The sequence below is a fragment of the Nicotiana sylvestris genome, chromosome 4 (genome assembly GCF_000393655.2).
Source record: "Nicotiana sylvestris chromosome 4, ASM39365v2, whole genome shotgun sequence".
Classification (NCBI taxonomy): domain Eukaryota; kingdom Viridiplantae; phylum Streptophyta; class Magnoliopsida; order Solanales; family Solanaceae; genus Nicotiana; species Nicotiana sylvestris.
Window position 1 is genome coordinate 20,915,993 of NC_091060.1, and position 26,750 is coordinate 20,942,742.

The 26,750-nt window shown below is 42.8% G+C and overlaps 1 protein-coding gene across 1 annotated transcript; it reads right to left on the bottom strand.

The window, feature by feature from the left end:
* Nucleotides 1-24,986: 24,986 nt before the first annotated feature.
* On the bottom strand, nt 24,987-25,681 carry LOC138889318 (uncharacterized). Its single transcript, XM_070172612.1, has 2 exons — nt 25,311-25,681; nt 24,987-25,224 (listed from the first exon to the last, which is right to left on the bottom strand). The coding sequence occupies exons 1-2, from the start codon at nt 25,679-25,681 to the stop codon at nt 24,987-24,989; spliced, it is 609 nt and encodes a 202-aa protein (XP_070028713.1).
* Nucleotides 25,682-26,750: the final 1,069 nt, after the last annotated feature.

The following is a 26,750-nucleotide window of genomic DNA, read 5'->3' on the forward strand; positions in this document are numbered from 1 at the left end:
TCCTCCAGCTTGATCTCCAAGTCATCAGCTTGGGGAATCAGTCTCCTCCTCCTAGGCTCTGCCTCATCCTCATGCTCCTGTCCTTGCTTTGCCTGAACTACTAGCAATAGATCCTCCAATAATAGCTCCAATTGTATGTTACCAGCTGTCTTCATCTTCTCCACCTCTCCTCTCAACAGCTTCACTGACTCCTTTGAGGCCCGAGTCTTTTTCAGCTTTTTCATTTGCTTGCTCAGCTCTTTAATTGATTTCCCTTGAAATGCAAGAGCATCCATGATGAGCTTCTGGTTGTCCAGGAGCTTCTTCTATTTGTCCAGAAGCTCCTTGAGAGATTCGTCCACTGAAGCTGGCACCTGGGGCTGTGTGGGAACTGACTGGGTTGCCACTGAGATAGATAGTACAGACAGCTTTGATGTTGCTGCCTGAATCCAGTTGTTGATGCTGGAGAGAGTTTGGTTCAGCCTATGTGCAATCAAAGGATATGCTGACGAGGAGGGCACTGAGGAAGGCATAGAAGTAGATGGTCCGGGAGAAGGATCTGGTATGGCTATAGGAGGCTTAGAAGCAGTGACCACCACCGCTGGCTCTTCAGACTGGCTAGTGGAAGTAGTCGTTTAACCCTTGGATTTGGGGTTTCCTGGACCCTGAAGGCTGTACCATGAGAAGGGTTTCTTGGGTTTCACCTTGATATCGAAATCCCTTTTCTCAACCTCCTGATCCTCCAAGTACATTGTAAGGAAGTTTGGAAAGGGGTAGGATCTCTCACCCTTATTAACCACTCTAGTGATGACCCTAGACATGATATTCCCAACATTGATCGGGAACCCCGCCATAATAGTCGCCACTATAATCACCCGGGAAATCGGCATGTCACTGTCATGAGTAGTGAGGTCTAATCTGTTGCACACAAATGTCTTCCAACCTTTCGCCTTGAAGTTCAGGGTGTTCCTGTAGATAGGGACCCCTGCTATTAACCAAGCTGGAGTAGTACCAGGGAGAGCAAGGATTGATGCCAACCACGGGCGGGTCGCCTCATCCATGGCCACCTTCTCTAAGTACAACGACTCATCTTCATCATTGAAACCAATATAGTCATTTATAGTCTTCCCATCAAACTTGATCTTCAGATTCCGCACCTTAGACACAAATGTGCCTTTTTTGATGTGGGCGACATTGGCATAAAATTCCTTAACTAGGTGCTCATTAACATCCGACAGCTGATCGATGCCAACCCTGCACTACTATTGAGTAGCAAGAGAGGTCGAAGCAGTTTTTACCCGATTAAGGTCTGGATCAATTTCCACAGGGAACTAGATATTGGAGTCGGGTGTCTATCTAAAGCGGAGTTGTGTATTTGATCTTAATTGCACTTCTACACATTTTTGTTTTGATTTATAATGCTAATTTTATAAAACTTCAATGCCCAATTAAACTAAATTAAACTAAGTTTTAAACTATTGTGAGTTGTTCAAATGATTAAAAGGCACTAGGGTAGTGACTTTTACCTAGGTGGTCAATTGACAGATTCTTGAGTCTAAAGCTAGATTGTCACATTTGGGGAGTATGATATAACCATTGCATGATTCTACTCACTCTATACCTCTCGGTAGTTCGAGTGATTTTGCCCAAATTGACTTTCTCAAGACCAATTGGGTATGCAAATTTGTGCAAGGAATCAAGGTTCAAGTCAGGTATTACTATCTATAGGTTTAACCCTTTAATTTGGGATATTAATCTCTTGAGTACGCCCCAATTCCTTGTTGGACTAATTTCATGGACTTAGGCTCTCTTTCTCAAGAAGAGCCAAAGTCTACTAGGCATAAACTAGTGTTTGCAACCACTACTTCACAATTAAAATCCTAAATTAGCCAAAATATCAAACACCCATAGACAATCAAGCATCAAAACACAAGACCCATCAATTACCCACACTAAGGTTGAGCCACAACCCTAGCTTATGGGTCTAGCGACTCATAATTAGAGAAGAATACAAAGAAATAGATGAAGAAAAACCTATAATAATTAATTGCTAAATTAAACATGAAGATTCAATGTTGAAATCAAGCTAAAATTACTCAAAATAGGCAAAAAGGAACGAAGTCACGAGTGCAGCTCAGCACAAAAACTATCTGATGACCTAAAAATGGGAAAAGAATCTATTTATACTAGGTGTCACACCTCCTTTTTCCGCACCCGAGAGGGCGCAAGGGAGTTTTTTCCAATTAAAGGACAATCGAAACGGGATTAGTTTATTTATTTCAGAGTCGCCACTTGGGAGATTTAGGGTGTCCCAAGTCACCAATTTTAATCCCGAATCGAGGAAAAGAATGACTCTACATTACAGTCTGCGTACCAGAAATCCGGATAAGGAATTCTGTTAACCCGGGAGAAGGTGTTAGGCATTCCCGAATTCCGTGGTTCTAGCACGGTCGCTCAACTGTTATATTCGGCTTGATTATCTGATTTTAAATACAATACGAACTTATGTGCAAATTTTATCTTTCAACCGCTTTTATCGTTCACTGTTATTTTTATAGGACTTGCAACGTCGTGAAAACATATCTCGAACCACGTTACATCAATGCACCCGTGGTTATTGATATATCTCGACTCGGTTGAGATTTGGATTTGGGTCACATAAATGTGCACCCGAATTAAGGAAAATAAATTATTTAAGGCGCGCCTAAAGCAACTAACGCATGGTTGTTTTGGGGAGGGCCGTAAAATTCGCTAAATGACCTGTCCCGAATTCTAAGTGTTTTAATATATATATAGTTGGAGAGCCCCGTGGCTGTGTACATTTTTTATTTTTGACGAGGCTCGTCTCGTTCTACTTTTAAAAGGAATTAGCGACGTCATGGATATGCCTCTCGGATCACGTCACAATCAATGTACCCGTGATTAGAAATACATTTCGAATCCGTCGAGATTTGGATTTGGGTCACATAAATGTGCACCCGAGTTTTTAAGAAGGTAAGGCTTATTAAAGCGCATCCTAAAGAGACTAACGTATTGTTATTTTAGGAGGGTTGTGAGATTTGCTAAACAACCCGTCCCGGAAACTAAATGCTTCAATAATATACATTTAACAAGGGCCCCGCATCTGCGCGTTTTGTTTATTTTCGTCGAGGCTCATCTCGTTCTTATTTTTTAAAAGGATATCCTATAGCAACTACGTTTCTTGTCGTATTCGTCTCTATCAATTGAAAACAGTAGATAGTCCTAATTAATTACATGCTTGCAAGTTGTTTGTAATGTGATTAGGAAATGCTTCAAAATCAGGACCGAAGCTGCGTGCACAGTCGGCCAAACGAATAATCATGGGCCCAAATCCAGCCCACGCGCGGTTGGCCAGACCTGGGCCACTGCTCGTTCGATGCGGGCCTGCCTAGTCTGTCTTCGACCTGGGCTCGACCCTTGTGAGGTTGAGGCCGTGAACTCGTTCTGGGTTCTATTGGCGTGGTATAAAGGGATCGCCTATTAAAGGGAAAGAAATTAACTAGTAGGGGATAGTTTTCATGCTTGGCCTACATTAAAGAATATACTACACAGTTAAACTAAGTCTAAGATACAACCTATTATATTGGGAATATTTCCAATCAACATACATATATAAACTAACATTCAACTAATCCACATTGATATATACTGGGCATACAGGCTACTTCCATTGTCCAAACAAAAATGAAAATCATTATACAGTACATGATATCTAATGTAACAATTTATGTATAAAAGTCACTCTTCAGGTCTTTTCTTTTGTATTCATGCTCAACTTTCCAATTACATTTGACAGAGTATTAGTCATGTACCTGGTATAGAGAGACAAAAGAAGAAGGAAATGATCAGCTGGGCAGTATGCAGTAAATACAGCAGCAACACAAGACACGCAGCAACAACACAGCAATAACCAACTAGACCAAGTGTTTTCCACAGCCACAGATAACCAACAATATCTCCCAGAATACAAGGACTAACAGATAGTCGAAACCAAGCCAGCAATCCCAGGAAAGAATAATGAAACAACAGCAATAACTGAGTGTTCAATGCAGCAAAACCACCAGTTCAACAACCCCAAACAGCTCAGTCAATGCAAACAATAGAACTTGGCCAAGACAGCTTGACCAATATGCACTCTTGTACAACTTTCAGGCAGTGTTTGGTTACAATGTTTATTGGAAACTGCCTTATACTTTTCAGTTTTCTTTAAGCTCACTAGACCTCTCTTTAGACTAAGAGTTCCAGCCTCAAGACTAAAATTCCAACCTTTCGTTTTCTCTTTTTCTCCAGACTAAAAGTCCAGCCCCCTTTAAGTCATCAAATGGCCTATTTATAGGCCAAATGCACCAGTACAGCTGAGCTGCCCTGCCTGCCAATTGGCAGAATGCCCATACCCTTTAAGCCCATCCTAAGCATGCTTGGTGCCAGCCCCTTTTGTTCCCCACGCCTGATTTATTCTTTAATCCAGGATTATGGGCTTATTTTAGTATTCCTTTTAAACCCATACTCTTGTGTCTTGTCCCCCCATTGGCATTAGTTTAATCCTAATTTAGTACCCCATTTGTCAGCTCACTTAAACTAATTACTTTTGTTCTTTTTAACACCCCAGAATACCCCTGTCAACCTTGATTATTACTGCCCCTGCCTATTGCAGCATCATGGCATTTTGGGCTTTGAACATTCGATCTCAGAACTGCCCCGACCTGGCCTTTAATTGTTTACAATGTAGTTACAAACTACCATTCATGGGTAATGCCCAACATTCAAATCACAATACAGGCTCATTAGTCATGCGACATTATTAGCTCATTCGATTCATTAGTTATAGAAAACTAATCGACGACATTTATCGAGTCGACTATACTAATTATAGCAGGTAATAATCGATCGCTCACATAAACAATACATTTAGGGACCTAAAGGGCATCGGACAATTTTTGTTCAATTACTGGGGCCTATATGAGTCAACTTATCTGACGATTAAACTAATCGACGATCATGTTTACTCACAGAGTACATTCAGAGTCATACACAGAATACAATCGACCAAATAAAAAGGCCTTTACAGGGAAGAAAGAAATCCGGATGAAAATAACAGAAATAACAAACAAACACAACGAAACATGCTGACCACTTAATCAAAACTAACACAAAAGAAAGGAAAAACTTACCGAAAATGTTTAAATCAAACAGACCCAAACTTGATTCAACGTCGACCTTCTGAGGCCGAACAAACTTTAATCAGGGTGTTCTCACACGAGAACACCTTGATTAAGGTCTATTAGACCTCAAACCCATGTCAAAACTGGCCGGGTTCCCCAGGTGCATGTGTTTCAAAAGTCTGGATTTCCAGATCTGGATTTTTGGGAGTTGTGGGTAGATTCGGACCAAACCAAGTTTGGTTTGGTCACGAGGAAGGTCAAGGGAGTGTCTGGTATGAAGATGGGATGATTTGGCATGGATCCGGGTTCGACTCAAATCTTCAAACGAAGATTCGAGACGAACGGAAGTGATTCGAGGCTCGTGGTTAGTGGATTCGTGTTCAGGACAGTGAGGTGGTCCTAGGGTGTTCAGGAGGTGGCCACCGGCGTCCATGCCGCCGGCTTTAATGGCAAGGGAGACGAGGGCGGCTAGGGTTTCTAATGGGAGGTCTGGGTTTGAACTTGGGGACGAAGGGGTGGGGTGTTGGTATAGGGGGCGTGGGTGTAAGGGAAGGTTTATATACGGAGTAGGGGATTGGATCTGAGCCGTTAGATCAAATGATCTCAACGGCTTGGATCTGATGGTGAGAAATGAGACGGGGTCGTTTGGTAGTTAAACGAGGTCGTTTGGTTTAAGTGAGGGGTTGGGTCGGATTGGTTATTGGGTCGGGTTTGAACACGGGTTGTTGAAAAAGGTCCTGAGCCGTTGGATTGGCCTGGACGGACGGCTCAGATCGAACGCCCTATACGGCGTCGTTTTGGGGGCGTGCCTGGGCAGGCCTGGTTTGGACTGGGTCTTGCCTTGGCTTTGGGCCTCATTTTGGGGCCCAATCCGATTTTCCCTTTTCTCCTCTTCTTTTTTCTCTTTTTCAAATCAACAAATTAAACTAAAAATTCCTAAAAATTGTAAAAATTAAAATAAACTTACACACATATTGGTTAGCACCTATAACAATTAACATAAAATAAAATAAATAAAAATAAAAATAGTTAGCTCACAGCTGAGAATGAACGATGCACACATACACATTTTTTGAATTTTCTTTTAACGACAGGCCCCTTTTTTTTTTGTATTTTTGTTTGATAATGACTAGATGCGAAACGGACAGACTCACAAACGATTAACAAAACATGTCACGGAAAGACCGAAAAATTGTACAGCGAAGCCCTTTGCCGCTATTTTTATTTTCTTTTGGAGCAATTGTCCGTGAAGCAAAAATCACGTGCTTACAGCTGCCCCTCTTTGCACGAAGACACGAAGGGTTTTTGCGCAAAGATAAAGCGAGCGATTTTTGCCCGTCCGAATACTCCGTGTGAAGCATTTTTTGAAAATGATTTGACCGAACCTTTGCTTCAGAGGTTTCCTACATATCCTGGGCTGAAACAGGAATCAGGTCAATGTAGTTCGGGAAATTTTGGTAGCTGGGACTACCGTGCGACCACACTAAATCGAATGCGGCCACAATGATCCCAATGCAGACCGCACAAAACCCCTTGCGATCGCATTGCCTTTTGGCCTGAATAACAACCTCTCTGAACTTCACTTGTGCGGACCGCACAGAATGGTGTGCGGCCGCACCGGCCCTGTTTGACTGAGCTTTGTCTTGTCTTGGTACTTGTGCAAGTTTCACTCTTTTTTGAGCTAGTTTTTGACAGCTTGTCACTTTGTTGATCAAACATGCAATCAAGCACAACTTGTGAGCCTTTGGGACTATTTTGTACACATTTCTAATCAAAACTTGAGCATGAAAGAGTGTAAAATGCATTATAATTCCTAGTTATCAACTCCCCCAAACTTAAGCTTTTGCTTGTCCTCAAGTAAACAAAATAAGACCCACCCCTTAAGAGAAAATCCAAGAAAATTCAGCTGTCTTAAAGTGGCCTCATCTAGCATCAATTGGGACGAACAATTGCTCTCAATACAAATGAATCATTAACAACCTTTACTCTTTTAAACACCCTGTATTAAGTGCGACACAAGAGCATCAAGAGTTGACTCAACACATCAAAGAACTCTTTCTATTACTTTGGTCATTGTGGAACCCAAACTCACACATCCTCAACTCTCCCTAAGCAAACCTCACCTTTGGGGTAGTGGCACTCAGAACGAGGTTAACGGAAACTCACTCATCTCTCTCAAGGAAAAGTCACAAGTCTGACTCTAAGTACCATATACTTGCCCCTTATGTGAGTCACCACTAATGTAATCTTCATTCAACTCAAGATCATATGGGGCTTTTGTGGAGATATAGTGAAGGCTTTTGGTTTATGGTAGGAAATGTTTGGTCTAAGTAGGTTCCATCTTCCCTTAAGCACTTCTTTTGTTTCATTTTGGCACACATTCACTTAACTTTTTAAGTCATTTGACTTCTTTCTAAGGGGTTAAAGAGACACACTGTCACTCTTTCTTGTTCATTTCAAATCTTTTCACCTTTCTCATCTTTCCACACCTTTCATTCTTTGCTTTTCTTGAATCCCTTTATTCATTTCTATATTGAACATTCTTTTTTTTTTTGCTTTTCTTTCTTTTTCATTTCCTTTCCTTTTCTTCATTTTGTACCTTTTTACCACTTTGTTGCAATCCTCATCTCTCCCCCCAAACTTATATTTTTGCCATGTTCTAAGGAAAGATCGGGTGCCAAGAGAGGGTATCTTTCAAAACGGGTAAAGGTTTGTATTATGGTTCTTGAAGGGAAAAGGTCTAAGGCTCAAAAGGGTTGACTAGGGATTTTATCATTGGTAGGATATAGAAGTGTTCAAACTATTATTTGGATCAAGGAGAGCCTATAATCATGTCTCAAGTCAAAATTTACTTAGGATTTCACCTCAACAAACATTTAGGGCAAGTTCTAGACCAATGGCTTGGGACTTGGACTTGCAATGCAAATTTCCCACCACACAAGCTATGGGATCGCTAAAGACACACAGTTGGGGGCCCACAACACCCTTAAATAAGATTTTAGCACACAATGGTTCCGAAAAACCACTTGATGATTATCGGCCAACACAAGAGTCTCAAGGTCACCACTTTCACCATTCTATACACAACGATTTATTTTTGACCATAAGATCAAAGACAAATGTGCTAGGCCCAAGTGAAGTTTTGCTTGAGGCACTCTTAACCACTAACTATTAAAAAGCAAAAAGAAAGGAAAAACAGACTCAAACCATTAAGAAGGTAGTCATGTCATCCATCATCGGGAAGAGCCACCCCGTTCACATAAATTTCACCTTTGGAAAGAACCGTGGCATTAAGAAAACCAAAGGCTTATTACAAAAATCCAAAACAAAAAGCTACGAACACAAATAAGAAGCTAAGAAAGAAAATTGCGGAAAGTAAAATGAATATATACAAGAGGGGTTTGATCGAATATACAATAGGGGGATGAATATATACAATGTAACATAACTTTTATATACAAACCCAAAGTAAAAAGTACGAAAAATGTAATAAAGTGCTGAAATTATATACATACCAAAGATAAAAAAGAAAGAAATCATAAAATCTGTCAAATATATCCAGTAATCCAAATCAAATCAGAGTAGGGCCTACCCCCTCAAATGAAAGTTGGCATTGTCCTCAATGCCAACTAAGCAAAATAAGTACCAAAAATAAAAGGAAGAGGATACAGAAAGTCCCTATGGCCCATCTGTCTACATGGGATCCTGAGTGGTCCCTGGGTCCTCTATAAGCTCGGGAACCTGAGACTGGCTCCCTATGACCTGCTGCTCTGCTGAGACCTGGACCTGGACCGAGGCCTGGGCTAACTCTTGGGGCTAGCTGGAGGAATCTCCCTGTGGGTCCTCCAACTGTATAACTGCATCATCTGCACGGGGAATCACCCTCTTCCTCTTGGGAGGCCTCTCTGACTACACTGGCTAGGGATGGGTTGCTGGCACCGATTCATCTAAAAATAAATCCAAAGGCAGGTGGTCTGCCTTCAACATATCAATCTCAACCCGCAACTCCTTCACGGACTCTTTGGAAGCTCGAGTCTTCCTTATCTTTTTGGCCTCCCTAGCAAGCTCCTTGAGAGCTTTCCCATGAGAATCTACAGCGTCCATAAGCACTTTCTGAGTGTCAAGGAATTTCTTCTGGTGTTCCAGAATATCCTTGAGGGTGTCCTCAATAGACTGTGGGACCTGTGGAGGCGGAGGTGCCGACTGAGCTACCACTGTAGTAGTAAGGACAAACAACTTAGAGGAAGCTGTCTACATCTAGTTGTTGATGCTGAGAAGGGCCTGGCTCAGATGGTGGGCAGTAACTGGGTAGGCCTGGGTGGAGGGTATGTCTGGAACTGCCGAAGCAGATGGACCAGGGGACATGTCCGCTGAGGTGGAAGAAGGCTGAGTAGGAGCCACTACCACTACTGCTCTTCAGACTGGCCAGTTGAAGCAGCGGCTATTCCCTTGAAGTTCTTGCCTTTAGGGTTGTCATCACCGTGCATGTTGTACCATGAGAACGATGCCTTTGCTTTCACTTTGACATCAAATTTCTGCTTTTCTACCTTTAGGTCCCTGAAGTACATGGTTAAGAAGCTGGGGAAGGGGTAGTTTCTGTCACCTTCACTCACTACCTGTGAAATAACCCGAGACATCACATTCCCGACGTTAATCGGGTACCCCGCCATAATTGATTCTACCAGTACCGCCCAGTGAAGAGGGAGTGAGTTATTGTGGGTAGTAGGGTCCAGTCTGCTGCACATGAATGTCTCCCACCCTAGCCTCGAAATTCAAACTTCTCCTTAAGATCTTCACTCCCGCATTCAACCAGGTGTGGTACCTGGGATTGCCAAGTACTGTGCCAACCAAGGATGGGCCTCCTCACGTGATGCCATCTTCTTTAGATACAGTGATTCATCCTCCTCATCTAAGCCCAAGTAGTCATTTATTGCTTTCCCATCAAATAGCACTTTCAAATTCCGCACCTTGGTCATTTTAGTGCCCTTCTTGATGTGGGCAGCATTGGTGTAGAATTCCTTGACCAGGTGCTCGTTTGCATCCACACAGTCGCTTAAGAAGTACTCCCAGTTCACTCTCTCTCTAAATTATCTTCTCATATTGGGGTTGTAAGGAAATATGTCTCTATCCACAAACTTTGCTCTGGAATCAACTTCCTCACATGCCACCATTCTCTGAACTTATGGTAGGCCAACTCACTCACAAAATGGTCTTGCCACACCTCCGGTTTTCTAGTTCTCGCTACTCCTCCCACCTGAGGTTTACCCCCTTCTCCTACTGCCTCCTCTTCTCCTACTGCCTCTTCTTCTCCTTCTGCACCCTCTCCGGATAATGAAGGTATAGGAGAGGTGGAGTATTCATTTCCACTACCGGCAGCTGAGCCCTCAGATGACTCAAAAAATACACGCACTGAAGCTTGGGCAGTGGGGAAGGTGGAGGAGTGTCTCTCAATCTGTTTCTTTCTAGCCAGCCAACAATGTACTCTGGCACTGAATCTGATGATGCCTCCCATAGGGCTCGTACTCACTCCCCGACTGATCAATAGCCCTATCAGCAACTCTGATGAGTTTCCTTGTGTTTTTATGTTTTGTCGGGCTTGGGGGTTCAATTTTATCATCTTTTGTTTCCCACCCCAGGAGGACTCTCCTCTACCTGCTTGTTTAGCACCCTTGCCTCTTTGTTTCACCATTGTCTGCAAACAAATTCAATCATGTTTTGTTAGTATCAATATAATCAATGTAATTCAGAGTTGCAGGAAAAATAGCCGTAGACAGTAAAACATTGCAGAATGCGATCCAGACAAAATGTAGTGCGGCCGCACAGAGGCCAATGCGGACCGTACTAAATGGTACCGCGGTCCACACAGAGGTAGGGTTCAGACTACTCACGCTCTGAATAAATGCACCGCGGACCACACAAAATGGCAATGCGGTCCGCATTAAGGCACCGCGGACCGCACAAAATATAATGCGACCGCGGTCCTCAATGATAAGGTTTCATAACTTCTTCAATGTGGTCTGCACAAAATGCCATTGCGGACCGCACAGGAGCACCGCGGACTGCACAATTTCCACCGCGGTCCGCACTGAGTATCCATTAGCAGCACTAACTTAGGGTTCACGGGTTAATCATATTTAGTCCAAATTTTCACTAATCAAAGAGTCCCTAAGTGTTTGCCCAATGTTTTAACTACCTCATCCAAATTTAAATAAGAAATGAACTAACTTAAGCTACCAATTCAAAAGAAATACGGGAAAGGCAAGAAGAAGACAGAAGAAAAACAAAAACTAAAAGAAAATAAATAAATTAAACAACTAAAAAGAAGTTAAAGTTACTAGATGTGAGAAGTACTGATGATTAATCGAGACTATGTAGATGAATTCGTGCAATTTTACTGATGAACAATGACTTTTAGGGCTTTGAGAGTAAATGAATCGAAAATTTCAACCGGTGGGCCTCAAGTACTATTTATAGAAAAAGTCCTGGGGCCCAGCTTACCTACCCACCGCGGACCGCACAAAATGCAGTGCGGTCCGCACCACACGGAATTATACAAGTTTGAGAAGGCAACCACTGCGGTCCGCAAAAAATGGTTTCGCGCCCGCAGTGGTCCACCGCGGACCACACAAAATGTAATGCGGCGGCGGTGGCAAACTTTAGAGAGTTGGTTTTTACAACCATCATCAGTACGGTCCGCACTGGTTTTTGTGCCCCCGTACTAAGTTCTTTGCGGCCGCACAAAATGTAGTGCGGTCGGCATTGCAAACTTCAGAGACTTGAACAATTTCTTTCCACTTTGTCCTGCACTGCATCAACACAATCATGTAGCATCTCACAACCAGTCAGTCCAAGAATAAATCCTATACTACAATGAAAATCAAAGAAAAATAAGAAGAAGAACACATGGGTTGCCTCCCAAGAAGGGCCTGATTTAACGTTGCGGCACGGCGCAGGTTACCATCAAATCATTTGAGATGAAGAAGTGCCACCACGTGGCTGTCATCAATTTTTCCCAAGTAGTGCTTGACCCTATGCCCATTCACTCTGAAAACTTCCCCATTTTTATTCTTTAAATCAAGTGCACCGAACGGGGTCACACACACCATTTCAAAAGGTTCCACTCCATTTTGACTTAAACTTTCCCAGAAATAGACGTAACCGAGAGTTGAACAAGAGAACCAAATCACCCACTTTGAACTCCTTGCTATAAGCATATTTATTATGAAGGTACTTCATCTTGTCCTTGTACAAGGAAGAACTGGAGTAGGCATGGAATCGGAATTCATCAAGTTCATTAAGCTGCTCCACATGAAGATTGGCTGCAACATCCCATTCAAGATTTAGCTTCCTCAAAGCCCACATGGCCTTGTGTTCTAACTCAACCGGTAGATGGCAAGCTTTCCCAAACATCAACCGATACGGAGACATACCAATCAGAGTCTTGTAAGCAGTCCTATAAGCCCATAGAGCGTCATCCAACTTCTTTGACCAATCAGTCCTATTTGCATTGACCGTCTTTGACAATATGCTATTGATTTCCCTATTGGAGACTTCAACTTGCCCACTTGCTTGAAGATGATAGGGAGTAGAAACCTTGTGATTGACACCACACTTTGCAAGCAAAGTGTCAAAAACTCTATTGCAAAAATGAGACCCCCAATCACTTATGATTGCACGAGGAGTACCAAACCTTGCAAAAATTCTCTACTTGAGAAATGCAACAACACTCCGGGCCTCATTGTTGGGCAAAGCCACGGCTTCAACCCACTTTGAAACATAGTCCACCGCCACAAGAATGTATGTGTTCCCACACGAGCTAACAAATGGGCCCATAAAATCAATTCCCCATACATCAAAAGTATCAACCTCAAGAATGGTATTGAGAGGCATCTCATCTTTCTTCGAAATGCCACCCGCTCTTTGATATTCATCACACCTTTTCACTTGTTCACTTGCATCTTTGTACAAAGTTGGCCAATAAAACCCACAACTAAGAATTTTGGAAGCCGTCCTCACCCCGCCATGATGGCCACCATAGGGAGAGGAATGACAAGCCTCTAAGATACTCAATTGCTCTTCCTCCGGGACACACCTTCGAATCACACCATCCGTGAAAATCTTGAACAAGTACGGCTCATCCCAATAGAAATCCAAACTATCCCGCTTGAGCTTCTTCCTTTGGTTAGAAGAGAGCTCACACGGGATTATACCAGTCACAAGGAAATTAGCAACATCCGCAAACCATGGCATACCGTTCATCGACACCGAAAGGAGTTGTTTATCAAGAAATGAATCATTGATCTCTAGGCCATCACCAGGCCTCCTCTCCTCCTCCAAACGGGACAAGTGGTCCGCCACTTGGTTTTCACTACCCTTCCGGTCCACAATCTCCAAATCAAACTCTTGAAGTAACAAGACCCACGCATCAGTCTAGCTTTGGAATCCTTCTTTGTCATCAAGTACTGGAGTGCAGCATGGTCGGTATGAATTATGACCTTGGCACCCATAAGATACGGCCGAAATTTCTCCATTGCTAATACAATAGCCAAAAGTTCTTTCTCGGTCACCGTGTAATTCACTTGAGCATCATTCATTGTCTTGCTCGCATAGTACACCGGATGAAACATTTTGTTCACTCTTTGACCCAAAACTGCCCCAACTGAAACATTGCTCGCATCACACATGAGCTTAAAGGGCAAGCTCCAATTAGGTGCGGTAATGATAGGAGTGGTGGTCAACTTATGCTTGAGTTGCATACATTTGTAATCAAACAAGAACTTGGCATCTTTTTCCAACAACTTGCACAAAGGATTCACTACCTTCAAAAAGTCTTTGATAAATCTCCGTTAGAACCCCGCATGCCCAAGAAAACTTCAAACTCCCTTGACAGAGGTAGGGGGAGAGAGCCTTGAAATCACATCAATTTTTGCTTTGTCTACCTCAATACCATGCGTTGAAATTTTATGCCCAAGAACTATGCCCTCTTCCACCATAAAATGGCATTTCTCCCAATTGAGAACAAGATTGGTTTCTTCACAACGGGCCAAAACTCTATCAAGATTCTTCAAGCACTCATCAAATGAATCACCCACAACACTAAAGTCGTCCATGAACACCTCCAAAATGTCTTCCACCATATCGGTGAAAATGACCATCATACACCGTTGAAATGTAGCTGGTGCATTACACAACCCAAAAGGCATCCGAGAAAAGGCAAAGGTGCCATATGGACAAGTGAATGTGGTCTTCTCCTGATCTTCCGAAGCAATCAAGATTTGGTTGTACCCAGAATATCCATCCAAGAAATAGTAGAAGGCACACCCAGCAAGTCGGTCTAACATCTGATCAAGAAAAGGCAAAAGGAAAGTGATCCTTGCGGGTCACTTTATTCAACTTGTGGTAATCCATGCATACCCTCCAACAGGTGACGGTTCTAGTAGGAATCAACTCATTTTGTAAATTTGCAACCATGGTCATGCCACCCTTCTTCGGTACACATTGCACTGGTGAAGTTCAAGAGCTATCAAAGATGGGGTACACAACCCTGACATCCAACCACTTGATCATCTCTTTTTTCACAACTTCTTGCATTGCCTTGTTCAACCTCCTTTGATGTTCCAAGGAGGGCTTTGCATCATCTTCCAGAATAATCTTGTGCATACAAAATGTGGGGATTATCCCCCGAATATCAGCTAAAGTCCATCTAATTGCCTTTTTACGCTTTTGAAGCACCGGCAATATGGCATCAACCTGCATGTTAGTAAGACAAGAAAAAAGAATAACTGGCAAAGTAGAACTAGGGCCTAAGAACTCATACTTGAGGTGTGGAGGCAACGGTTTCAACTCCAACACCGGAGGCTCCTCAATTGAAGGTTTTGTTGGTGGAGTCTTCCTATTCTCGAGATCCAAAGAGAGCTTCCTAGGCTCATAAAAGTAAGAGACCATTCCATGTAAAACATTCACACATTCCACTCGGCCCTCATCATCATTGACATCAAGATTCAACAATACGACCTCCAAAGGGTCCTCCACATTGATCATTGCACTGGTATCATCAACTATCACTGCCGTGACAAGATCCACAAAAGAGCACACCTCGGAACTATTGGGTTGCTTCATTGACTTGCATACATGAAAGACCACTTTTTCATCACCCACCCCGAAGGTGAGTTCCCCTGCTTCCACATCAACTAAGGCCTTCCTCGTAGCAAGGAAAGGTCTCCCCAATATGATAGGAACTTCATAATCCACCTCACAATCCAAGATCACAAAGTCAGTTGGCAAGATAAATTTGTCCACCCGGACGAGCACATCATCAATAATACCCAATGGCCTCTTCATCGTTCTATCCACCATTTATAATCTCATGGAGGTCGGCCTCGGTTACCCAATACCCAAAGTCTTGAAAACTTAATAGGGCATCAAATTGATTCTAGCCCCCAAATCACATAGAGCCTTAGCAAAATCCGCACTCCCAATAGTGCAAGGAATGGTGAAAGCACCGGGATCTTCAAGCTTCGGGGCCATTGAATGAACTATTGCACTAACTTGGTGAGTCATCTTTATAGTTTTACAATCCATAGACCGCTTCTTTGTCACCAAGTCCTTCATGAATTTAGCATAGCCCGACATTTGTTCAAGAGCCTCCACCAAAGGCACATTAATGGATAAGCTCTTCATTATATCAATGAACTTTTTAAATTGATTCTCATTTTTTCTTCTTTGCGAGCCTTTAAGGATAAGGCGGAGGTGGCCTTGGCAAAGGTACCTTGGCTTTAGGTACTACCGGCTCCGGCATGTCTATTACGTGTTCCCTAAACGGGTTCACATCATTTTGAGTTTCCACCTCAGCATCTTTAATATCAATCCTCACTTCTTCATTCACATTGTCATCAATCACATTTTCAACCACCAAAAGAACTCCATCTTCTTGCAACTCAACTTCATCACTCAAAATTTGCTTTTGTTTGGAGGCATTCACATCACCGCCTCGTCCACTCCTTGTAGTTACCACCATAAAATGATTGTTCCTACTTTTTGGGTTCACTACCATATCACTTGGTAGATCACCTTTAGGGGGAGTATTCAAGGACTGTCAGATTTGGCCCAACTGAACCTCCAAATTCCGAATCGAAGTATTGTGGGAAGACAACTAAGCATTAGAATCTGCACTATTTTTCATCATGTGTTCGAACATCATTTCAATTCTCCCCATATCATTGCTAGAAAAACTAGGACCTTGAAATGGAAATGGGGGTGGATTGTTCGGTTGTTGGTACATTGGGGGCCTTTGAAAGCCTTGCCCCCGGTTTCTTTGGTTGCCATTGTTCCATCCACCTTGATTGTTGTTACCACCCCAATTGTTGTTATTACCATTCCAATTTCCTTGATTGTTTTGATTGTTGTTCTGATTACCCCAGTTGTTGTTTTGATTGTTGTTCCCCCAATTACTATTGCCTTGTTGTTGTTAATTGCCCCAATTGCCTTGGGGTCTCCATTGTTGTTGGTTGGAAGAATTGCTCTTTTGGCCTTGATAATTATTCACGTATTGCACCTCTTCACTCTATCCATCAAAGCCATCATCTTGAAATCCACCTTAATCATTGTCAAATTGCTCTGAAATCCCTTTGTTCTGTTGACCTCTTTGTCTTCTTTTGTTGACAAGCATGTTAACATCCTCCATGGCATTCACTTGGAAAGGATTTTGAACTTGTTGCAATTATTCCTTTGCTAGTTGGTTCATAGTAGTTGTCAACTGAGCTATAGCCTGCCCATGATCATGTAACTCTTTGTGCAAATGAGTGACCGTGGGGTCACCCTGGGGCATGTTGGCTCTACTTTGCCATGCAGAGGAAGTGTCAGCCATCTCGTCAAGAATGTCACAAGCCTCATCATAAGACAGCTTCAAAAAATTACCCCCAGTATGTTGGTTCACTATGCATTGGTTTGTTATATTAATGCCCCAGTAGAAAGTCTGTTGGATCATCGCCTCAATCATATCATTGTTAGGGCATTCCTTCGCCATTGTTCTATAACGCTCTCAAATCTCACGCAAAGGTTCGGTGGGCTCCTGCTTGAAGGCTAATATCTCATCTCTCGATGCAGCCATATGCCCCGGTGAGAAAATTTTTGCAATGAACTTGTCCGCTCACTCATCCGAAGTAGTGATGGAATGGTTGAAAAGTCACTCAAGCCAATCCAACGCATTCCCTTTAAGTGAAAATGGGAAGAGTCTCCACCGCAGTGCATCGTCGGACACATTAGTTTGCTTGCTCCCCCAACAGGTATCCACGAACCCCTTGAGATGTTTGTAATCATTTTGATTCGCAGCACCCGTGAAATACCCACGCTGCTCCAGCAAAGTCAGCATCACATTAGTTATTTGAAAATTTCCTGCCCGGATCCGCGGTGGGACAATTGCACTTGGATAGCCTTGGTTTGGAAGCACTCTCGGAGCCACTCTTGGAGGTGGCGGAGGAGGGTCTGGAATATTGTCATTGACATTAGCATTGGCCTGGCGGCCTCTACCTTGTCTTTGAGGTACAAGAGGCACCTCATCATTTTCAACATTATCTACCTCCTCCCCCGTAATCACATTTCCAAGAGGGTCATTAGCATTCACTGCCATTTTGTACCTGAAGTTGTTACACAAACAAGTTAGTAACAAAGAAGGAAAGAAGAACAATATACAAAACTATTTAGATAGATAGCCAAGATCGTTAGCTTCCCCGACAACGGCACCAAAAAGTGATCGATGCCAACCCTGCACTACTATTGAGTAGCGAGAGAGGTCGAAGCATCTTTTACCCAATTAAGGTCGGGATCAATTTTCACAGGGAGCTAGATATTGGAGTCGGGTGTATATCTAAAGAGGAGTTGTGTATTTGCTCTTAATTGTACTTCTACACATTTTTGGTTTGATTTATAATGCTAATTTTATAAAACTACAATGCCCAATTAAACTAAATTAAGCTAAGGTTTAAACTATTGCGAGTTGTTCAAATGATTAAAAAGCACTAGAGTAGTGACTTTCGCCTAAGTGGTCAATTGATCGATTCTTGAGTCTAAAGCTATATTGTCAAATTTGGGGAGTATGATATAACCATTGCACGATTCTACTCACTCTACACCTCTCGGTAGTTCGAGTGATTTTGCCCGAATTGACTTTCTCAAGACCAATTGGGTATGTAAATTTGTGCAAGCAATCAAGGTTCAAGTCGGGTATTACTATCTCTAGGTTTAACCCTTTAATTGGGGTTATCAATCTCTTGAGTACGCCCCAATTCCTTGTTGGACTAATTTCATGGACTTAGGCTCTCTTTCTCAAGAAGAGCCAAAGTCTACTAGGCATAAACTAATGTTTGCAACCACTAATTCACAATTAAAATCCTAAATTAGCCCAAATATCAAACACCCATGGACAATCAAGCATCAAAACACAAGACCCATCAATTACCCACACTAGGATTGAGCCACAACCCTAGCTTATGGGTCTAGCTACTCATAATTAGAGAAAAATACAAAGAAATAAATGAAGAAAAACACATAATAATTAATTGCTAAATTAAACTTGAAGATTCAATGTTGAAATCAAGCTAAAATTACTCAAAATAGGCAAAAAGGAATGAAGTCACGAGCGTAGCTCGACACAAAAACTATCTGATGATCTAAAAATGGGAAAAGAATTTATTTATACTAGGCTGAAAAATTTATACAAAAATACCCTTACGGGGCTAGTGCGGACTGCACAAAAATGACTGCGGCCGCACTAAGGCTCTGAACTTGAATATCCAGCTCTCTGAACTTGGGCAATGCGGACCATATGAAATCAAGTGCGGCCGCGGTGGCTTCCATTGCGGTCCACACAAAAAGGACTGCGTACCACATTGAACTTTAACCTCCAAAACACCACCTCTCTGAACCTTGGCTCCGCGGACCATATTAAATCGAGTGCGACCGCAATGATCCCAATATGGACCGCACAAAACCCCTTGTGGCCACATTGCCTTTTGGCCCAAATAACAACCTCTCTGAACTTCACTTGTGCGGACCGCACAGAATGGTGTGCGGCCGCACTAGCCTTGTTTGACTGAGCTTTGTCTTATCTTGGTACTTGTGCAAGTGTCACTCCTTTTTTAGCTGGTTTTTGACATCTTGTCACTTTGTTGATCAAACCTGCAATCAAACACAACTTGTGAGCCTTTGGGACTATTTTGTACACATTTCTAATCAAAACTTGAGCATGAAGAAGTGTAAAATGCATTATAATTCCTAGTTATAAGTAGCCTGCTTGTGAAGTGTTTCCACCCCACTCTTTCATCAAAGTATCGCTTTACGTTGGGGTTGTGGGGTAGAAGGTCCTTTTCTATAAACTGACACTCAAGTATGAGTGACCTTTGAGGCCACCACTCCCTGAATTTGTGATATGCCTGCTCACAGACAAATCTCTGTTGCCACACCTTCGGGTTTCTTGTTCTTGCCAACCCTCCAGTCTGGGTGCCACCCCCTCTCCCGTCAACCGGTGTCTCAGCATCTACATCAATAGGCTCCGATCTATGTGGGGAGGCAGTAGGAGAGGCCATTGCTGAGGACTCACTATTATCTGCTGAGCCATCAGACGACTTAGAAGAAGTAGGAGAAGTAGGAGAAGCTTGGGGTGTAGGCACGTCTCTCAGTCGAAATCTCTCTGGGAAGTCTGGTACATATGTGGGCACAGACTCACTCTCTGAGGCCTCATAGGAGGGAACATACTCACTCCCCTCGGAGTGGGATGCAGCTCTGTTTGCAGCTTTGATATCTTTCTACATTTTTCCAATAGATTGCCGCACTGCTAGAGGTAACTTGATTTGTCCTCGTCCCCTAACCCGGGAGGACTCTGCTTTCCCTTTTTGTTTGTCATTGCCACCTTTTGTTTTAACCATTGTCTGCATGCATAATCAGTAGAAGATTGTTAGTACTGGTGCTAGAAGAAGCAGTAAAGAAAAGCTGATGAACAATTAACAGTGCTTGAAAAAGTTGCAGGACCGCTGACAACAGATAAAGAAGCGCGGCAGCGGAATGCATACCGCTGAGAGCGGAAAAAGGGCTGCAGTCGCGAAGGTATGGGGATCAGACTACCCATCCTCTAATACTACAGTCCCGCTAACCGCGAAAAATTGGGCGCTATCGCGTAAGTTGTACCGCTGTCCGCAAAAAAACAACCGCAATCGAAGACTAATATTTGCACTTCTCTGAACATATACGCCGCTGACAGCGAAAAATACAACGTGACCGCGTAAAAAAGGGCCACTGTCAGCGGAATTTTCCACCACTGACCGCGGTAATCAAGACTTCCAAACTCAGATTTATCTCATCAATGCTGACCGCGGAAAAACCTCTACGGCCGCGGAATTCAAAAACGACCTGAGCAATCCCAGGGTTTCAATTTTTCATGCATTTAGCGGATATCATCTACATTGTTAACCCCACTAGGTATTCATTAATCAATCCTAGCTATTTAAGCCTAATTTAGTTACATTAATGAACCCTAAGTTAAAGTTAAAAGAAAAAGAGGAAGAAGAAGCAAAATCTAATAAACAAAAGAAACACAAGAACAAATTGAACAACAATTCTAAATTGAAATTACCAGTTGAGTGGTGAGTGATGGGAGTGGACTTCTAATTCGTTGTGTGTGCGGACTAGGGCTTGGGTGAACAGTAAAAAAAATTTGCTTGAGAGTGGAGAGAGCGAAAAGGATAAAAGGTATCATGACCTCCTATTTATAGAAAGCACCTTGGGACCCACAGAACTCACCTGCGGAATATCACCGCGGTCCGCGCTTTTGACAAACAGAAGGGCTGCCTATTAGAAACATCCGCTAATAGCGAAAAATGGCACGCGATCGTGGAAAGGTACCGCTGACCGCGGAAAATGCACCGCAGATGCGGATGAAACTTTAGAGAAGTCTCATTTTGGATTGTTCAAGCCCACGTCCGCTACTAAATTACGCCTCCTTGATATGGCCACTACCGACCGCGAAAAGTGGAACGCTGTCAGCGGTCCAACTTCAGACTGTGCCATAATTTTTCCAGCTTAGTCCTACACTGCATCAAACATTCCTACACACATCCCACAACCAGTTAGTCAAAAATAAATCCTACACTAAGAAGAAAATCAAAAAGAAGAAAAACACATGGGTTGCCTCCCAAGAAGTGCCTGATTTAACGTCGCAGCACGACGCAGGTTACCATTAATCATTTCAGATGGATCATTGCCACCACGTGGCTGTCATCAAACTTGCCAAGATAGTGCTTCACTCTTTTCCCATTAACTCTGAAGATTTCACCATTTTTGTTTTTCAAATCAAGTGCACCAAACGGAATTACAAGCACCACCTCAAAAGGTCCACTCCATTTTGACTTGAGCTTTCCCAGAAATAGTCATAACCGGAGTTGAATAAGAGAACCAAGTCACCTTCCTTGAATTCCTTGCTACGGGCATACTTGTCATGTAAGTACTTCATTTTGTACTTATACAAGGTCGAGCTGGAATAGGCATGAAACCGGAACTCATCAAGCTCATTGAGTTGCTCTACCTGGAGATTTGCTGCAACATCCCATTCAAGATTTAACTTCTTCAAAGCCCACATGGCCTTGTTCTCTAACTTAACTGGAAGATGGCACGCTTTCCCATATACCAACCAGTACGGAGACATACCAATTGGAGTTTTGTAAGCAGTCCTGTAAGCTCACAAAGCATCCTCCAGTTTCTTTGACCATTCAGTCATATTTGCATTGACAGTCTTTGACAATATGCTCTTAATCTCCCTGTTGGAGACCTCAACTTGCCCACTAGCCTGAGGATGGTAAGGGGTTGAAACCTTGTGATTGACATCATACCTTACAAGCAAAGTGTCAAATGCCTTATTGCAGAAATGAGAACCCCCATCATTGATGATTGCTCTAGGAGTGCCAAACCGAGTAAAGATATTCTTCTTGAGAAAAGTCACCACACTCTGAGCTTCGTTGTTGGGTAAAGACACAGCCTCAACCCACTAGGAAACATAATCAACGGCCACCATAATGTACGTGTTACCACATGAACTCACAAAATGCCCCATGAAGTCAATGCCCCACACGTCAAGTATGTCAACCTCAAGAATAGTGGTGAGAGGCATTTCATCCTTTTTTGAAATTCCACCAGCTCTAACACTCATCGTATCTCTTTACAAGATCATCCGCATCCTTGTACAATGTAGGCCAATAAAATCCACAGCTAAGCACCTTTGAAGTCGTTATCGCCCCACCATGATGACTACCAGAGAGAGAGAGGAATGACAAGCATCAAGAATACTCATTTGCTCCTCTTCTGGAACACATCTCCGGATCATACCATCATTGCAAATTTTGAACAAATAAGACTCATCCCAGTAGTAATGCAAGCTATCCCGTTTAAGCTTCTTCCTTTGGTTAGAAGAGAGCTCACATGGAACAACGCCGGTCACAAGAAAGTTGGCAACATCCGCGAACCAAGGAATGCTATTCATAGACACGGAGAGGAGTTGCTCATCAAGGAATGAATCATTAATTTCGAGGCCATCAAGGGGACTCCCCTCCTCCTCCAAGCGGGACAAGTGGTCCGCCACTTAGTTTTTACTCCCTTTTCGATCAAAAATCTCAAGGTCAAACTCTTGAAGAAATAGAACCCATCTCATCAACCTAGCCTTGGTATCCTTCTTTGTCATCAAGTAGCAGAGTGTTGCATGGTCAGTATGAACTATCACCTTGGCACCCATGAGATAAGGCAAAACTTCTCCATTGCAAACACAATTGCTAGCAACTCTTTTTTCGTCACCGTGTAATTTACTTGAGCATCATTCATTGTTTTGCTTGCATAATACACCGGGTGAAATATCTTGTTTACTCTTTGACACAAGACCGCTCCAACGCAACATCACTTGCATCACACATGAGCTCAAAAGGTAAGCTCCAATTTGGTGTAGTAATAATGGGAGTGGTTGTCAATTTGTACTTGAGAAGTTCAAAAACTTTGATGCATTCATCATTAAACATGAACTTTGCATCCTTTTCCAAAGATTGGAACAAAGGATTCACTACCTTAGAAAAGACTTTGATGAATCTTCGGTATAACCCCGCATGCCCAAGAAAACTTCTAACCCCTTGACTGAAGTAGGAGGAGAAAGCTTTGAAATCACCTCAATTTTTGCCTTGTCCATCTCAATACCGTTCTTTGAGATCTTATGGCCGAGGACAATGCCCTCCTCGACCATAAAGTGGCATTTTTCCCAGTTAAGCACTAGATTTGTCTCCTCACATCGAGCCAACACTTTTTCAAGATTCTTCAAACACTCATCAAAGGAGTCACCCACAACACTGAAATCATCCATGAACACTTCCAAGAAGTCCTCCACCATGTCGGTAAATATAGTCATCATACACCACTAAAAGGTAGCCGATGCATTACATAAACCAAATGGCATCCTAGAAAATGCAAAGGTCTCATACGGACATGTGAAGGTGGTTTTCTCCTGATCTTCTGAAGCAATCAAAATCTGGTTGTAACCTGAGTACCCATCTAAAAAGCAGTAGAAGGCACGCCCAGCAAGTCTATCCAGCATCTAGTCAAGAAAGGGCAATGAAAAATGATCTTTGCGGGTCACTTTATTCAGCTTCTAGTAGTCCATGCACACCCTCCATCCGGTGACAGTCCTGGTGGGAATAAACTCACTCTGCTCATTGGTGACCACAGTTATACCACCCTTCTTCAGCACACATTGCACCGGAGAAGTCCAAGAACTATCTGAGATAGGGTATACAACCCTTGCATCTAACAACTTGATTACCTTCTTTTTAACCACCTGTCGCATAGCCTCGTTCAACCTCCTTTGATGTTCCACGGAGGGCTTGGCATCATCCTCAAGTATAATCTTGTGCATATAAAAGGCAGAGCTTATTCCCCAAATATCAGCTAGAGTCCATCCAATTGCCTTCTTTCTTCTTTGGAGCACCTCCAAAGTAGCATCTACCTGCACGTTAGTAAGACAAGAAGAAAGAATTATAGGTAAAGTTGAACTAGGGCTCAAGAATTCATACCTGAGGTGTGAAGGAAAAGGCTTCAACTCCAAAATGGGAGGTTCCTCAACTGAGGGCTTTGTTGGCGGGGTCTTTCTATTCTCAAGATCCAAAGAAAGCTTACGGGGCTCGTAAGAATAAGAACACATTCCGTGCAAAGCATTAACACACTCCACCCTACCTTCATCCTCATTTACATCAAGGTTCAACAATACTGCCTCTAAAGGATCCTCCACATTGACCATGGCACTAGTATCATCAATTATCAACTCCATGACAAGATCCACAAAAGAGCACATTGATTTGCGCACATAAAAGACAACCTTTTCGTCACCCACCCGGAAGGTGAGCTCCCTGCTTCCACATCAACCAATGCCTTCCCAGTTGCAGTTGCTAGGAAAGGCCTTCCCAATGTTATAGGCACCTCATAGTTGACTTCGCAGTCCAAAACCACAAAATCAGCAGGAAAATAAACTTGTCCACTCGGACAAGAACATCATCAATAATACCAAGCAACCTCTTCACCGTTCTATCCGCCATTTGCAATCTCATTGAAGTAGGTATCGATTGACCAATACCCAAAGTTTTGAACATGGAGTAAGGCATCAAATTGATGTTTGCTCCCAAATCACACAATGCCTTTGCAAAATCCGCACTCCCAATGGTACATGGAATAGTGAAAGTGTCGGGATCTTTAAGCGTTGGAGCCATCGAGTGCACAATTGCACTTACTTGATGAGTCATTTTGATGGTCTTACAATCCATAAATCTCTTTCACCAAGTCTTTCATAAACTTGGCGTAACCCAGCATTTGCTCAAGAGCTTCCACCAAAGGAACATTGATCGACAAACTTCTCATCATCTCAATAAACTTCTTAAATTGGTTTTCATTCTTTTGCTTCACAAGTCTTTGAGGGTAAGGTGGAGGAGGCCTTGGCAAGGGGGCCTTATCCTTGGGCACTACCGTTTCCGGGATGTCTATCACGTGTTCCCTAGACAGGTTCACGTCATTCTGAGTCTCCACCTCATTATCATGAATATCAATTCTCACTTCCGCATTTAAATTCTCTTCACTTACTCATCAACTATAGGAACATCATCATCTTGTACTCCAACCTCATCACTCACTACTTCCTTTTGCTTGGAGGTATTCACTTCACCACCTCCACCGCTTCTTGTGATCACCGCCATTGCATATCCCGTAGTGTTCCCACCCTTCGGGTTTACTACCGTATCACTAGGTAGATCCCTTTTAGGATGAGTATTCAAAGATTGCAAAATCTGGCCAAGTTGATCCTCCAAATTTCGGATTGAAGTAGTATGGGATGCCAACTGGGCATCAGAGTCGGTATTCTTTTTCATCATTTGTTCAAACATCATCTCGATCCTTCCCATATCATTGTTTGATGAACTAGGACCTTGGGACGGAAATGGAGGCAGGTCATACATCGGAGGTCTTTGAAAGCCTTGCCCCTGATTTCCTTGATTGCCATTATTCCAACCCCTTTGGTTGTTGTTTCCTCCCCAATTGTTGTTGTTGCCACTCCAGTTGCCCTGGTTGTTCTGGTTGCCCCAATTCTGATTGTTGTTCCCCTAGTTGCTATTTCCCTGTTGATTTTGATTCCCCCAGTTTCCTTGGGATCTCCATTGTTGTTGTTGGTTAGGAGCATTGCCCCTTTGTCCTTGGTAATTGTTCACGTACTGGACTTCTTCACTTTGCTCATCATACCTATCATCTTGGTTGAAACCACTGCTACCTTGCTCATATTGATCCAGATTTCCTTCACTTTGTTGACCTCTTTGTCGCCTCTTGTTGACCAACATGTTCACACCTTCCATAACATTTACTTGTCTCAGCGCTTGAACTTGCTGCAATTGAGCTTTAGCCAACTGGTTCATTGTTGTAGTTAACTCTGCTATTGCCTCGCCATGGTCGTGAAGCTCTTTGTGCAGGTGAATGACAGTGGGATCATCCTATGACACATTAGCTCAACTTTGCCAAGCTGAGGAAGTACCAGCCATCTCATCAAGAATATCACAGGCCTCAGCATAAGCCAGCTTCATAAAATTACCCCCTGCTAACTGGTTTACCACACATTGATTGGTTGTGTTTATACCCCAATAAAATATTTGTTGAATTATTGCTTCAGTCATATCATTATTGGGGCATTCTTTGACCATAGTTCTATATCTATCCCAGATTTCATGAAGGGGCTCGTTTGGTTCCTGTTTGAATGCTAAGATTTCATCTCTCAATACATCCATATGTCCCGGTGAGAAAAACTTGGCTATAAACTCATCGGCCAACTCATCCCACGTAGTGATGGAATGGTTGGGGAGTCTTTCGAGCCAGTCCAAAGCTTTCCCTCTAAGTGAGAAAGGGAACAATCTCAGTCTCAATGCATCCTCTGACACATTAGTTTGTTTGCTTCCCCAGCAGGTATCCACAAAGCCTTTTAGATGCTTGTATGCATTCTGATGGGGAGCACCTATGAAGTACCCTCGTTGCTCCAATAAA